The 16,425-nt window shown below is 38.6% G+C and overlaps 1 protein-coding gene across 1 annotated transcript in view; it reads right to left on the bottom strand.

The window, feature by feature from the left end:
* The window catches only part of LOC124803322 (protein unc-80 homolog), a 995,149-nt gene that overhangs the window by 397,066 nt on the left and 581,658 nt on the right, over positions 1–16,425 (bottom strand). The window contains exons 35-36 of the mRNA XM_047264506.1: positions 11,028–11,200; positions 3,697–3,904 (exon numbers count right to left, since the gene is read on the bottom strand). Coding sequence (XP_047120462.1) covers positions 3,697–3,904; positions 11,028–11,200 — 381 coding nt within the window. The remainder of the gene's footprint in view (positions 1–3,696; positions 3,905–11,027; positions 11,201–16,425) is intronic.

Raw genomic sequence — 16,425 nt, 5'->3', positions numbered from 1 at the left:
TGTACCGCCCAGGACTGGAGTAAGTGAATTACATTCTCTGCCAGGGTTTTGATTACCTCTCATTGTGCCCGGAAATGAGAAATGCACCATCCACTATCGTTCCCACCCTTCCCACAGTGGTGTTCCACCGTCCACCAAACCTACGTAATATAATCATCCATCCTTACACAACCCTGCTCCCAACCCATTACCTCATGGCTCCTACCCCTGTAATAGACCTAGATGCAAGACTTGCCCCATACATCCTCCCACCACCACCTACTCCAGGTCCGGTCACAAACATCAGCTATCCCACTAAAGGCAGGGCTGCCTGTGAAACCATTCATGTGGTCTACAAGCTAAGCTGCAACCACTGTGTTGCATTATATGTGAGCATGACAACCAACAAGCTGTCTGTCTGCATGAATGGCCACCGATAAACTGTGGCCAAGACACAAGTGGACCACCCTGATGCTGAACACGTTGTCAAACATAACACCCTTCATTTCAATGACTGCTTCACAGCCTGTGTCATATGGATCCTTCCCTGCAACCTTTGTTAGTCACTGTCCTCACCCATCCAGCCCATTCCATGTTCCCATCCCAGTGCTACACAGCCATCATTCCACCACTACACCCAGTCCTTTTGTTTCTCTCCTTTTTCACTACTTCCCCCCCCCCCCCCTCCGACCCTCTCCTCTGCCCACCGTCTAACCTGTAGCACTTCACTGTCCACCACCCCCAACATACTATCCTTCCCCCTCCCCACCCCTGCCTCCTCCTTACCCCCACCCAGTCGCCACTCTCACCATGCACTGGTGCTGCTGCTTGCAATGTGGTTTCAGTTGCCAGACTGGAGTTGTATGTGTAGTTGTGTGTGTGTGTGTGTGTGTGTGTGTGTGTGTGTGTGTGTGTGTGTGTGTGTGTGTGTGTGTGTCTACATCTATTGTTGCTAAAGGCCTTAAATGGCTGAAAGCTTCACCTGTGACCGTCTTTTTGTTGTGCCTATCTGCAACTCAGCATCTCCGCTATATGGTGAGTAGCAACTTTCCTTTTCATAAAATTGTTACAAGTTTTCAAGATATCCATAAAAGTTAGATGACGTCACAGAGCAAGTGAGGGTAATAGTTTTATAAAACTGACTTGACATACATATTTCTTCAGCTGGTCATTGCATGTGTAATTTTTTGGTATGCAAGAGAAAAGTGTAAAAAGTTCTTGGCCTGACAGATAAAGACTGTGTTTTACATAAACAAAAGCTGTTCTTATTTATATGTCTTCATCTACATCCACATACTTTATCCAATGTTTTTACAATTATTGGATTCCATTCCTGAATGTAATTATCGAAGATCTGCAAATTACTCAAATACAACTTTCATAAATTCTTCAATGGACATGAGACATTTTGCAGCCACAAGTTTCTTAAGATGCTGGAATGTGTGGAATCTGGAAGGTACCAAATCTGTAGAATAGTTTGGACATTTTAAAAATCTTCTCTTCAATATCTCAGTTTCCTAGTGCTAAAGCATCTTTGTGGTCAAGTACAATCTTCTGAAGGAATATGATTCTCTTCTTTCACAAACTCAATCTTCTCCTCAAACATTTTTTCATCCAGCAAGTTCAGAAGATGTCTATGAAATTTTCCAGTTAATGTTTTATCTATTGTATTCTTTTATTGCATTCAGCAAAGCAAAGCTGTAACTGACCTCACCTTATATTGTGCAAGCCATCAGTTTCCACACACTTTTTGTTTTCTCTTTTATTTCCCGTAAATGTTGAGGCAATAGTCAATCATGGTGTACTACTCCACAATGAAAAATCGCACTTAAAAATTTTCTTTTCAAAAGTATTTAATACAGTACACGTCATGCACAGAGTGTATGCATACTTTGGTAAAATACCGTATTTACTCAAATCTAAGCCGCACTCGAATCTAAGCCGCACCTGAAAAATGAGACTCGAAATCAAGGAAAAAAAATTTCCCTAATCTAAGCCGCACCTGAAATCTGAGATTCGAAATTCAAAGGGAGAGAAAAGTTTTAGGCTGCATCTCCAAATCGAAACAAAGTTGGTCCATTGTAATATGAGACATAATTTAGGTCGAATGAATGACGATACAGCTACAGTAGTTTGGTTCGAGTCGTAAGCTTAGCAGTTAAGCTTTACCAGGTAGACACTGCTATGCGTCAAGCGCTCCGTCCGTATTTATTCGGGTACCCTTCCTTTTTCACGTGCTTCGTCTGGTTTGAATTGATTGATTACTTTTCTTTGTCCGATAAGTGCCATTCTCTTTGTTATAGATGTTTACACTCTATGCTGAAAATGCATTACTGTACTGTGTCATGCATTGTTTGTCGCATTCTGATAATGAGTGTTTACGGCCTGTCGCCGCTCGCCGCATGGCTTGCTTTTGTGCATGCTACCGCCGCTTACAATTAAAAAAAAAAAAAAGAGAGAGAGGAATTGTCTCATAAGCGAAACAATTGCAAGAGACTGCTATTTGTTGTTACTTACACTGCTGCTTTCTTTGATAATGATCAACAAGAACCAAATAATAGACTGCGTATGTTAGAAGATGTTCTGAACGAGAGTTTAGCGAAAATTTTTCTCCGTTTGAAAATCGTTGCAGATGCCTCTTTTGTACATTACATTCTGCACAGAAATTAGAGTCATCTTAGATTTAAAAATGTAGTCAATTGCCGTGCTTCATTTCTGACTGTATCACTATTAGGCATAAGAATAATACGAATATAAACATGACATGATATGTATATTCTTCAGCATTTGCTGTTGTCTCACTCTAGTTTCGTAGTTTATTAGGCAGACAGGATTTAAATGAGATAGCAGCAAACACGAAAGAATACATGGCAAAATGTTTATATTTGTATTATACTTATGGTGAAGAGAATACTGCATGTGATTCACAATTCATAAAAGTTCGTATTAGCAACCATCTCTTCTCACAGGTAGGAAAAAATTCAGAACGTCGAGTTGGCCATATTGATAAACATCCCAAACAGTCTTGCTAGTTGGATTTTTGTACTACATTGAAATGCTGCGACATTCGAAGATGAACAATACGGTATTTGTATTTACTTCATTGATTAATGTACGGAAATGCAGTGGTCGAAACTCGAGGCGGAGAAAAAAGCTCGTCTTCCACTTTTTTTTTTTTTAAATTTTGTTTACTGACGCAGAGGTTTTGGCACCAGTATTTATCTTTGTGCCTGCAAAGCATGGCTGTGTAGCGCTACATATATTCGACGGCAGAAGTTATATTGTGGCGGCACCTACCAACATTTTTCAGAACTAACGCTTACTTTGCACTCGATTCTAAGCCGCAGGTGGTTGTTTGGATCACAAAAACAGGAAAAATGTGCGGCTTAGATTCGAGTAAATACGGTAAGGGCAAGGCAATGACTGATCTATAACAGACTGATGCGAGGAGAGAAGAAAGACATTACAGAGAATGACTCACACTAGATTTTTAGCTCTTGCTCATTTTATAGCAAAAACGCACACAAGTACACACTGCAAGCACATAACACCCACACACACACTCCTGCGGCCACAGCAAGACAATGACATTTAAAGACAATTTTTTCCAACTAAAACAACTCTGAGTTATATTATCAAGAAACTGTAACAAAAAACATAAAAATAAAAAACTCACTAAGTCAGAACTATTTTCATTAAAACACATGAAGGTATTACCTGTTGCTTAATATATTTGAGGACAGGTGGTGGTTCCTTCATTTTCTCCTCAGATTTATGATCTTTTTTCTTTGCCTTTGGTGACTGGAAATTAGTCTTCTCAAATTTTTCTGCTTTTTCTCCTTCCTGGTCTATCATATCACGTGAAGATTCTTGATGGCTTGCACTGAGTTTACTTGTTGCACAACCTTCACCCAATCGATCAATTCTGTCCACAATAAGTTAGCTTCATAAAAAAATGCAGAAATGGTAGTAGCAATGCTGGGTAAGAAATTTCTAAAAACTTGTTGAGTGATGTGTAGACATTTTTACAGGAAGGTCTTACACAAATAAATATGTGACCAGTCAATCAAAATCAATAAATGTAACTGCAAGACCAATAAGGTAATCTGATATGTCATTTTGCCAAATTAGGTCTCAAATACATGATAAAAGTTCATTGAGGCAAAAAATATATCAGAAACTACCAAGTGAATGGGAAAGACTAGAAAATAAATTTATAATTACACTGGCTGACACAAAAAATGTAACATGTAATAAATTATGTGCAATTATCTATTTAATCAAAAGTGTAGCAGTTTACTCTATAGTTTTAGATGAGGTATTCTAATAGAATCGCCTTGCAAGCAAACAATGAAGTGCCATTTGTTTAGTGCACTAGCCTTAATTATTTTTTCCTGCAAACCATGAAAAATGCATCAGTGGATGTAAAGCAATAATTTTGCCCAGTCTTGTGGTATTTATTGTTGTATCTTGTATTGTTCCACTTTCAATTACATCTGCTTACAGAATTTTCTGTGATTATCTTAATAAATTTTCTGGAGTAAGCATGCTGTTAAGCCTTGAAAATGCACCAAAAACTGTTGCTTTGGTGGAAGATGGTCATAGCATACACCACATTGCAAAAGCATTGAGAACCACACCTTCCATGACTTCCAGAAGCATTGAGAACCACACCTTCCATGACTTCCAGAACTGCAAGAAGGTACAGGGAAACTGGAGGCTATGCATGGAAACCATAATCAGATCTGAGAAAAGTAACATTGGCAACAGACAATCATTTCACATAACTACATGTTCTCCTCCAACATCGCCACACCAGTGGCATTGAAGCATGATATCGACTCCACCAAGTATTGAGAGGTCAATGTTTGTGAGAGAAATGTCCAAAGAAGACTGGAAGAAGACAATGTTTAAACTAGGAGACTTGCTACAGGCTCAGAACTTACCAGAGAGCATCACACAGCTTGGCTACATTTCAGAAGCGAATATTTGGGTTGTTAAATACAAGAATGGCAGTAAGTGTTGACCATCATTTGAGTCATGATTTGACCAAAGATTGACTGATGATAGAGACAGGGTCTGAACAAGGGCTGAGGTTTGCACATTCTCATCTAGGATGCATTTTCAAAGCGGTTGTTGGATGGTGTAGGCAGGAATCAGTATGACTGCAAGGAAGGATTTGGAGAGGCTAACAGCACATTGTTCCATGCAGGAAATCATATTGGATTATGTTGTACCTTTCACTCCATTTATTAATCACAATTGCACAAATGTGCCAAGAGTTCTTGGATGAAGCAGTGATTCATGCTAGCGCTTGGATTCCTCGAAGCCCTAATTGGGTACTTATTGAGCATATATGGGACCAGCTGGGGAGAAGGACCCATCAACATGACACAGAGACCCTAGAGGACCTCCTAAACCGAAACAGAGGTGTATTACCTTAATGAGCTTCTTCAGAATCTGCTTGAAGTGTGAATTCATTTGTGTTACTTTCATATCCATAGCTTAATTTATTTACGGTCATCATTTTTCCATTATTAGACCCTTAGATGGAACCTTAACACAACATTTTAAGAAAACAATTAATTTAGTGTCATAAAAATGACTGAATTTAAAATAAAAAAGTTAAAATAGTTTTTGTAAAGGAATTGAGTTATAGCATTTTTCATGGCAGGTAAATGTAAACAAGCAGGTAACCATAATGACAATTCCACAGAGGATTCACATTAGTAACAAGAGCAGAGTGACTGGACATGGGAGCAGAGCATGGATGTGAAATGTGAGACACGTCATTAGAAATAAATAGAGAATCATAAAGAGGATTTGTCAACAAATGTAAGCTTTGTGATAATGGGAGTAGGTAGCCTAACAAAACAACTTGATAGCTTTAATCCTCAGTTGCTGAAAATTACATTATTAATGACAGCAAGTATTACTGGATAAGTTTATAAACAAAAATATATAGAAGACAATTAAACTGATATCACAGAAAGGTGGGGCACAAATCATTGAAAATCATTGCATTCTTGTAAATTGGAGGTGTACGGTACTGATACTGGGTATTCCTGGGGGTCACAAACTCATAAATTAGCAAAGAAAACCTTGTACATCCTATAGTGAGGATGGTGAGTAACAGATACATATGTAAACAATAGAGGTTGATACCTCCATTTCCATTATACGTTACCAAAACAGCAGCACACAAACTGATCCCATGATCTGAGATCCAGAAGCATTCAGACCTAGACTTAGACTACTATGAATTTGGCACTGCTAAGAGTTAGCACTGTTGATTAGATTTCACCAAACATTCTGAGCCTGGAAGCCTAGTGTACTATGGGTAAGGTTATGGGAGGAGCTTTGTCATTTGCAATTTTGTGAGATGTCGGTTTTGTGGTTCACGTGAAAGTGCAAATACGTGACCTATTAATATCTTTATACTATAGAACTAATTGTGTGCCCACAAAATCCGTATAAAGTTTGGCTAAATTCACAACATGGAACTTAGAAAACCAACTGCTTCTGCTATGTTTTATTCACTGACAATAACTTGAAGTACTTCATAATCTGAAGAGTGGAACTGGAAAAAGAGTTTAATATCATAAGTGGGACACAGTACAGCTGTCATAAGTATGACTTAAAAATGGTAGTGTTGGCTTTAATGTAAACACTTAAATTACAAACAACATTAGACTGACATTTATATCTGTACTCCGCAAATCACTGTGAAGTTCATGATAGAAGACAGTTCCCGTTGTAACATGTAATAAAGTTTCTTACTGTTCCCTTTGTCTAAGGAACATGGGAAGAATGATTGCTTAAATGTCTCTGTGCATGCTGTAGTTAATCAAATCTTGTGCAATTTTATGCTTCCTCAGCATACAATTTGGAAACATTTTCGGATGTGCAGCCAGCTGGTGTGTTATTTTGGCAAGCTAACTTGTTGCTATCCTCAGGCAGTCCTGATGACTGATTTGTCCTCCAATGTGTGCAGTCTTATGCATCTCCTCTATCGTGCTGCTGAGGTCGAATTCGAAGTACCATGGGCAGCTCCACTTGTGAGGTGGCAGAGGAAGCACACCGTCAGGAGACAATCCATGGTCTTCAGTCTCTGTGCCGCCACTGTGGGGTCATGGTGCAGTTGTTGCAGAGGAGGCACATCTATTTTGTGTGATTTCAGTTGAAGTGGAATGAATGGATCTTCCTACAGACTGTCACTGTGTTTTGAACATGTTCACAGCTGGGCCCAAAGTCTTACTTATTCCAAAACTTTATCTATCATCTCATCATGTAGTGAGATCTACACAGATTCTTTTAAAACACAATCCCAGAATGGTTTGATCTGTTTCAATAACTTGGTGCCACAACTTGCTTTGTTGGATGTTCCTTATCTATGTGATGCTTGTGATCCCCACATCTTTCTTGTATTGTCTGGATGGTCTGATCTAGGTAACTTTATCTGCATTGACACAGGATGCGATAGACTCTTGGTTTTCAGAGTCCTAACTCAGCCTTAACAAGGCTTTGTCTTTGGCCGCAGATGAAATGCACATTTGATATTACATTTCTATAGTATTTACAGTTTTCTCAGATGTCTTACTGACCTAACAGATAAATGCTGTCACAATAGATCTGTCTTCTTCCTATGCAATCTGTCGCCTAGGCATCTTTGATTTTAAGGAAATCTCAATCTGACATTAGTTGTAGCTGTGCGTCTGGAAAACTTTGTGCAGGTTCTGCAATTCCTCTGTTAATCTCTCTCGGTCAGATATTTCATGAACTCTGTCCACTAGTGTGCTGAGGTTGCCTTCTCATTATGAGGGATCGTTGCAGCTGGAAGCATGCAATTATTAACTTGGTGCATAAGTTTGTAGTGCTTTTCTATAAATTTAATTAACAGTAGAGGTACACATAAGGAACACTTTACTCATGAATAATATATTCTCCTTCACTGTTTACAACAATTTGCCAACTCAGGGGTAACTTTTCGATTCTCCACTTGAAGAAATCACAAGGTTTTAAGGTGAAGACCTCATTGAGTCATATTCAAAGTGTATTTTCATCTGGAAAGGAAGTTCCTTGAAGGTTGATTGACAGAGACCTGAAAAGAAGAAAATCTGAGGGCGCAAGGTCAGGTGAATAAGGTGGGTATGGAATGACTTCCCAACCCAACTCCCGTATAGTGTTTTTTGTGAGGCTAGCAGAATGTGGGGGGCATTATCATGGAGCAGTATTACTTCACAAAGTCTTCCTTGTTGTTGTTCTTTGACTGTACCTGAAAGCTGTTTCAGCTGTTGACAATGAATGTCAGCAGTGATGGTTACACCTTAGGGAAGCAATTTGTAGTACACCACATTGTTACCATTCAGCCAATTGCGTAACATTATGTTTTTGTGGATGTGTGCAGGTCTTTGTACAGTGAGTTGCTGCTTTATTTGGGCTCAACCATCCACTTTTTTTCCTTACACACTGAAGAGCCAAAGAAACCGGTAAATCTGCCTAATATCGTGTAGGGCCCCGCGAGCATGCAGATGTGCCACAACGTGATATGGCATGGACTTGATTAATGTCTGAAGGAGTGCTGGTGGGAATTGACACCATGAATCTTCCACGGGTGTCCATAAATCCATAAGAGTATGACGAGGTGGAGATCTCTTCTAAACAGCACATTGCAAAGCATCCCAGATATGCTCAATAATATTCATGTCTGGGGAGTCTGGTGGCTAGTGTAAGTCTTCCTGGAGCCCCTCTGTTTGTGGATGTGTGGGACATTGCATTGTCCTGCTGGAATTGTCAAAGTCAGTTGGAATGCTCAATGGACACGATTGGATGCAGGTGATAAGGCAGGACGCTTACATACGTGTCACCTGTCAGAGTCATATTTAGATGTATCAGGGCTCCCATATCACTCCAACTGGACATGCTCCACACCATTATAGAGCCTCCACCAGCTTGAACAGTCCCCTGCTGACATTCAGAGTCCATGGATTCATGAGGTTGTCTCCACACCCATACACATCTATCCGCTTGATACAATTTGAAATGAGACTCGTCTGACCAGGTAACATGTTTCCAGTCATCAACAGTCCAATTTCAATGTTGACGGTCCCTGGCGAGGTGTAAATCTTTGTGTTGTGCAGTCATCAAGGGTACACAAGTCGGCCTTCAGCTCCAAAAGCTCATATTGATAATGTTTCATTGAATGGTTCACATGCTGACAGTTGTTGATGGTCCAGCACTGAAATCTGCAGTAATTTGCTGAAGGCAAATAGCAATAGTGATGAGGACAGTAGGGAAACAAGTGCTGTACCATCACCTTCAAAACTTAGTTCTTTGAAAGACCCTGATTTTGTGTGTAGAAATGAGTGTAGAGAGAATCACAAAATAACACTGTGTGAATTAATGGCCTAGTGAGACATCTGGAACTGTTGAAAGGTAAAGCTGAACTGTTGGTGTCAAGACTACAACAGTGGAATTGTCTTGATAAGATGTTAAATGTTATCGCATTCTGTAACTGCCACATGCCAGTCCTTCCATTTTTTGACAGTGAATAGAACTTGATATTTCATTGTGATGTAGAGGGATTAATGGCAGCTATATTCTGACTGGGTATGCACCTTACGTGAAGAAAACATGTGATAACATGAAACAACTGTTAATGCAATTGAATTATGACAAGTTTAAATGACAGAATTCTGGGGATCCGGAAATCACAGGCATATTACTTGGGTTATAACAGCACTACACCAAAATTTTGATGCTTCCTGTGCCTCTGGGATTGCTGCACCAAAATAACTTCATTATAAAAAGAAAGACTGGCCTAAGCATGAATCACTTGAACTAAGATCTCACAATGTTATGCACGAAGTACTTGTTGAATCCAATTCTCCCTGCTCTTCATATAAAATTGGGCCTAATGGAAAACTTTATTAAGATCATGGAGCACATCACTATTTATATAAGAAGTTTCCACAACTTAGTGAGGCAAAAATAATAGAGGGAGTTTTCGTGGGTCCCCAGACATGCAAACTGTACAGTAAACTTAGATGCAACATGTCCTTAAAGCTAAATTTTCTATATTCCACTTGAACTTCAGTCCTGATAATTGTGATGCTGTAACCAACGAGCACAGAGAACGCTTCCAGAAGCAAATTTCAGACAAGGAAATGAGAGACCAGGGAAAGAAGAGCGAATCAATATTAGCTGAATACTACTGGACACTAATCACAGAAACACCACCAGAAAACTCAAATGTCAGGTAAAACAGCTGCACTTTCAATGACCTTCCTCTGAAAGATAACACCAAGGTAAACATATGCATAAGCTTATATAGGTAATAACATAAAGTTATTACAACTGCAAAACGAGAGCTAATTTGCATTTTCATTAACATTTTTTCACACACATTTGAACATTTTTTCTGTGCAGCAGACCATAAATGTAAGAGAATGCTAGATCAAGTCTAGAACCTTTATTTATGGAGTGGCTAATGCCTGTTAAAGTCCGATAAAGGCACAATTGTGAAAGCTTGATAATGGGGCAACAGCCTTGAAACTGGTTGTGATTAAATAAATACTAATAATATAAAAAATACTATGGTTGTGGAACTGATATTTACTGAAGCAATATCAATTATAGGCCTACTGTAAAACTCTGTCTGAAAAGAATGGAGAATATTATGTATTATATTGTTTTCTGTATTGATCTGTGTTAACTCTTTGTTGTTCAGGAGTCTTTCCTTCTTGAGAACAAGTGCAGCAGTGGATAGACTGTGCATGTATGTATTTTCAGGAAGTGACAACAAAACAGCAACTGATACTTGAGGGTTCGTAATGATAGAAATTATAAAAAAAGTTATCTATTTATTAACTGAATTAGGAATGTTCAAGAAAGTAGTTTTCACTAAAATTTAAATTAAGAGGATGTTTTGCCAGATGATCTTATGCATTGAGACACTCACATAAAAAAGATAAATTTTTGAACATAATATGAAATATATCAAAGGAAAGCTATTTATATGTGAAGATATAACAAGATAAGTGAAGTACCTGTCCTTTTTACCCATACTGTCTTTCCTGCGAACTGGTGATGCTTGAGCACTTGCTTGATCAGATACTTTGCGACTTCTTGTTTTATCTTTCTTTGTATCCTCACGGTGATGTTTCTCTGCTTCTACATCAGCTGCATCACTGCCCACTATACCAAACTCTTCTCCATAAACCTATTAAATAAACAGTCATAGATGTATTTTGCAGTATCATAGAAATGATTGAGGGAAAAAATTTAAGAATGTGGCACATTACTTATTTCTGAAAAAAGATATCAAAGAAAATATTATAGAAAATTTTATATGGACCACTGGTGATCCATAAATGACTAATATCTTTTAATAGTATGGCCTACTTTGCAAGACTGATCAATGTAAAAACCAAAACACTGAGAGAAAATCAAACTATGTTGCAGAATTTTACAGAACCCTTTTCTTAAATAGTTCGGAAGGAAAATTAAATCTGTAGCAGTTCTGGTGTGGGAAGCTTGCAGAATGATGCTGGGTACTAGAGAGTGTAGTTAACATGAATTTATTACTAGCAATGGAACATAAAAAAGATGATGTTCATACTGTTCAATCATTCATTGTGAATTGAGGATGGCTTGAGTCACAAAGATATGGCTCCCTGCATGAGTGTTAATTAATATTGCTGTCAAAGTGTTTCATTTTTGTGACATTTTGCATCACTGATAGTGAGGTCACCACAATCATTAAAAAGCAGGCAAATATGAGAGACTGAAAACCAACGTAATTATTTGTTTGGTGTCCCTCAGGTACAACTGTTTCATTGACTACTCTACAAAGGAGAACCTTCAATGATGTGGAACAAATCAGTAGCAATGACATCCAAAAGTAATGATTTTAAATTACCTTTATTTCAGTTTGTTATTATTTAAGTTACAAATGTATGTTTAAAACAATTAACAGACAAATTGAAATAATAGTTGAACACCTTAATTATTGAGTTATTCAACTGCTGTTTATCAACTACTGCATGCTTATCATTTAAATGAGAATGTTGGTACAAATAATTATGTAAATGTACAGTTATCTACGGTATGTATTATTAGGATGGAGGGCTAGTTCAAGTAAACATAACTGTCTGATGTACAGATAATAGGTGTCTGAAATTCCGCAGGCAGATAAGTAATGGGAGAAGTGTCTCATAAGGTTTTCTTCTACTGTCTGTACTCATTTATAAGGAGTTCTATTTTCCTGTCAAATGTGCATGGATAGCATGTATCCACATTGCACTAAAATATACAGCTCCACTCCCGGAGACATACAGTCAACATGGAAATTACTGTGGTTGAGTATCTTGAAGTTTGTCTATAAATAATTTATGTTATCAGCAACACTTCAGATTTCATGCCTTCTAAGAAGCATCCTTTGACATTTTGATTATTCACTATTGCAGTAATAATATTTTCTCCACATTACTTGCTTTGTCTTTAAATATTAATTTGTAGGATTAAAGACCTACCCCCATGAACCATGGACCTTGCCGTTGGTGGGGAGGCTTGCGTGCCTCAGCGATACAGATGGCCGTACCGTAGGTGCAACCACAACGGAGGGGTATCTGTTGAGAGGCCAGACAAACGTGTGGTTCCTGAAGAGGGGCAGCAGGCTTTTCAGTGGTTGCAGGGGGAACAGTCTGGATGATTGACTGATCTGGCCTTGCAGCACTAACCAAAACGGCCTTGCTGTGCTGGTACTGCGAACGGCTGAAAGCAAGGGGAAACTACAGCCGTAATTTTTCCTGAGGGCCTGCAGCTTTACTGTATGGTTAAATGATGATGGCGTCCTCTTGGGTAAAATATTCCAAAGGTAAAATAGTCCCCCATTCGGATCTCCGGGTGGGGACTATTCAAGAGGACGTCGTTATCAGGAGAAAGAAAACTGGCGTTCTACGGATTGGAGCGTGGAATGTCAGATCCCTTAATCGAGCAGGTAGGTTAGAAAATTTAAAAAGGGAAACAGATAGGTTGAAGTTAGATATAGTGGGAATTAGTGAAGTTCGATGGCAGGAGGAACAAGACTTTTGGTCAGGTGAATACAGGGTTATAAATACAAAATCAAATAGGGGTAATGCAGGAGTAGGTTTAATAATCAATAAAAAAATAGGAGTGCGGGTAAGCTACTACCAACAGCATAGTGAGCACATTATTGTGGCCAAGATAGACACGAAGCCCATGCCTACTACAGTAGTACAAGTTTATATGCCAACTAGCTCTGCAGATGATGAAGAAATTGATGAAATGTATGATGAGATAAAAGAAATTATTCAGGTAGTGAAGGGAGACGAAAATTTAATAGTCATGGGTGACTGGAATTCAGGAGTAGGAAAAGGGAGAGAAGGAAACATAGTGGGTGATTATGGATTGGGGTAGAGAAATGAAAGAGTAAGCTGTCTGGTAGAATTTTGCACAGAGCATAACTTAATCATAGCTAACACTTGGTTCAAGAAACATAAAAGAAGGTTGTGTACATGGAAGAATCCTGGAGATACTAGAAGGTATCAGATAGATTATATAATGGTAAGACAGAGATTTAGGAACCAGGTTTTAAATTGTAAGACATTTCCAGGGGCAGATGTGGACTCTGACCACAATCTATTGGTTATGAACTGTAGATTAAAACTGAAGAAACTGCTAAAAGGTGGGAATTTAAGGAGATGGAACCTAGATAAACTGACTAAACCAGAGGCTATACAGAGTTTCAGGGAGAGCATAAGGGAACAACTGACAGGAATGGGTGAAAGAAATACAGTAGAAGAAGAATGGGTAGCTCTGAGGGATGAAGTAGTTAAGGCAGCACAGGATCAAGTAGGTAAAAAGACGAGGGCTAGTAGATATCCTTGGGGAACAGAAGAAATATTGAATTTAATTGATGAAAGGAGAAAATATAAAAATGTAGTAAATGAAGCAGGCAAAAAGGGAATACAAACGTCTCAAAAATGAGATTGACAGGAAGTGCAAAATGGCTAAGCAGGGATGGCTAGAGGACAAATGTAGGACGTAGAGGCTTATCTCACTAGGGGTAAGATAGATACTGCCTACAGGAAAATTAAAGAGACCTTTGGAGAAAAGAGAGCCACTTGCATGCATATCAAGAGCTCAGATGGCAACCCAGTTCTAAGCAAAGAAGGGAAAGCAGAAAGGTGGAAGGAGTATATAGAGGGTCTATACAAGGGCGATGTACTTGAGGACAATATTATGGAAATGGAAGAGGATGTAGGCGAAGATGAAATGGGAGATACGACACTGCATGAAGAGTTTGACAGAGCACTGAAAGATCTGAGTCGAAACAAGGCTCCGAGAGTAGACAGCATTCCATTGGAACTACTGATGGCCTTGGGAGAGCCAGTCCTGACAAAACTCTACCATCTGGTGAGCAAGATGTATGAGACAGGCGAAATACCCTCAGACTTCAAGAAGAATATAATAATTCCAATCCCAAAGAAAGCAGGTGTTCACAGATGTGAAAATTACCGAACTATCAGTTTAATAAGTCACAGCTGCAAAATACTAACGTGAATTCTTTACAGATGAATGGAAAAACTGGTAGAAGCCGACCTCGGTGAAGATCAGTTTGGATACTACAGAAATGTTGGAACACGTGAGGCAATACTGACCCTATGACTTATCTTAGAAAATAGATTAAGGAAAGGCCAACCTATGTTTCTAGCATTTGTAGACTTAGGGAAAGCTTTTGACAATGTTGACTGGAATACACTATTTCAAATTCTAAAGGAGGTAGGGGTAAAATACAGGGAGCGAAAGGCTATTTACAATTTGTACAGAAACCAGATGGAAGTAATAAGAGTCGAGGGGCACGAAAGGGAAGCAGCGGTTGGGAAGGGAGTGAGACAGGGTTGTAGCCTGTCCCTGATGTTATTCAATCTGTATATTGAGCAAGCAGTAAAGGAAACAAAAGAAAAATTCGGAGTAGGTATTAAAGTCCATGGAGAAGAAATAAAAACGTTGAGGTTCGCCGATCACATTGTAATTCTGTCAGAGACAGCAAAGGACTTGGAAGAGCAGTTGAACGGAATGGACAGTGTCCTGAAAGGAGGATATAAGATGAACATCAACAAAAGCAAAATGAGGATAATGGAATGTAGTCGAATTAAGTTGGGTGATGCTGAGGGAATTAGATTAGGAAAAGAGACACTTAAAGTAGTAAAGGAGTTTTGCTATTTGGGGAGCAAAATAACTGATGATGGTTGAAGTAGAGAGGATATAAAATGTAGACTGGCAGTGCCAAGGAAAGCGTTTCTGAAGAAGAGAAATTTGTTAACATTGAGTATAGATTTAAGTGTCAGGAAGTCGTTTCTGAAAGTATTTGTATGGAGTGTAGCCATGTATGGAAGTGAAACATGGACGATAAATAGTTTGGACAAGAAGAAGACAGAAGAACTTTAGAAATGTGGTGCTACAGAAGAATGCTGAAGATTAGATGGGTAGATCACATAACTAATGAGGAGGTATTGAATAGAGTTGGGGAGAAGAGGAGTTTGTGGCACAACTTGACAAGAAGAAGGGACCAGTTGGTGGGACATGTTCTGAGGCATCAAGGGATCACAAATTTAGCATTGGAGGGTGCGTGGAGGGTACAAATTTTGGAGGGAGATCAAGAGATGAATACACTAAGCAGATTCAGAAGGATGTAGGTTGCACTAAGTACTGGGAGATGAAGAAGCTTGCACAGGATAGAGTAGCATGAGAGCTGCATCAAACCAGTCTCAGGACTGAAGACAACAACAACAACAACAGGACTAAAGATGAAAAACAGAGCAAAATAAAGAGTTTCGTCTGCTGATTAACAATATTAGAGATACTGATACTCATTAATTCATGCATTCATCATGTTCTGTAGATCCCATCATGAAAGAAAAACTTTCGGGATTTGCAATAATTCAAAGTATACATTACCCAGGAGAAATATGTATTGAAAACTGCATGAATAATAACCTGTTAGCAGTTATTGGTTTAGATAATCTGACTTTAACATATTAAAATTACAGGCAAGCATCTACTTTTTCTCATGTTGTTGTTTTTTAAAGTTATATTTCTGATTACTAGCTCAACACTAACTTGAGCAAGCTGATATTTATCAGAGTCAAAGCCACCTGTATGCCATGAGAAAATATGCCTGTTAGCAATGAGAACTGCTATCTGGTATGAGTGAAACACAAATCTTAAATTCTTAATTAGTTAATTTGTAGGTGTGATTATAAGATATGTTGTTAATTTCCTTTGAGTTTTCAAGAATCACAATTTCTTGCTTTATGTTTGATAAAACCTTGTTGATAACTTGTGTACCAGAATTCATTACCCCATTCTGAACCCTGGGCTACAGTGCAGACTTGAAATTATTCTCATGTTTTGTATTGT

The sequence above is a fragment of the Schistocerca piceifrons genome, chromosome 6 (genome assembly GCF_021461385.2).
Source record: "Schistocerca piceifrons isolate TAMUIC-IGC-003096 chromosome 6, iqSchPice1.1, whole genome shotgun sequence".
NCBI classification, from domain to species: Eukaryota; Metazoa; Arthropoda; class Insecta; order Orthoptera; family Acrididae; genus Schistocerca; species Schistocerca piceifrons.
This window is presented reverse-complemented; position numbering and strand designations above follow the sequence as displayed.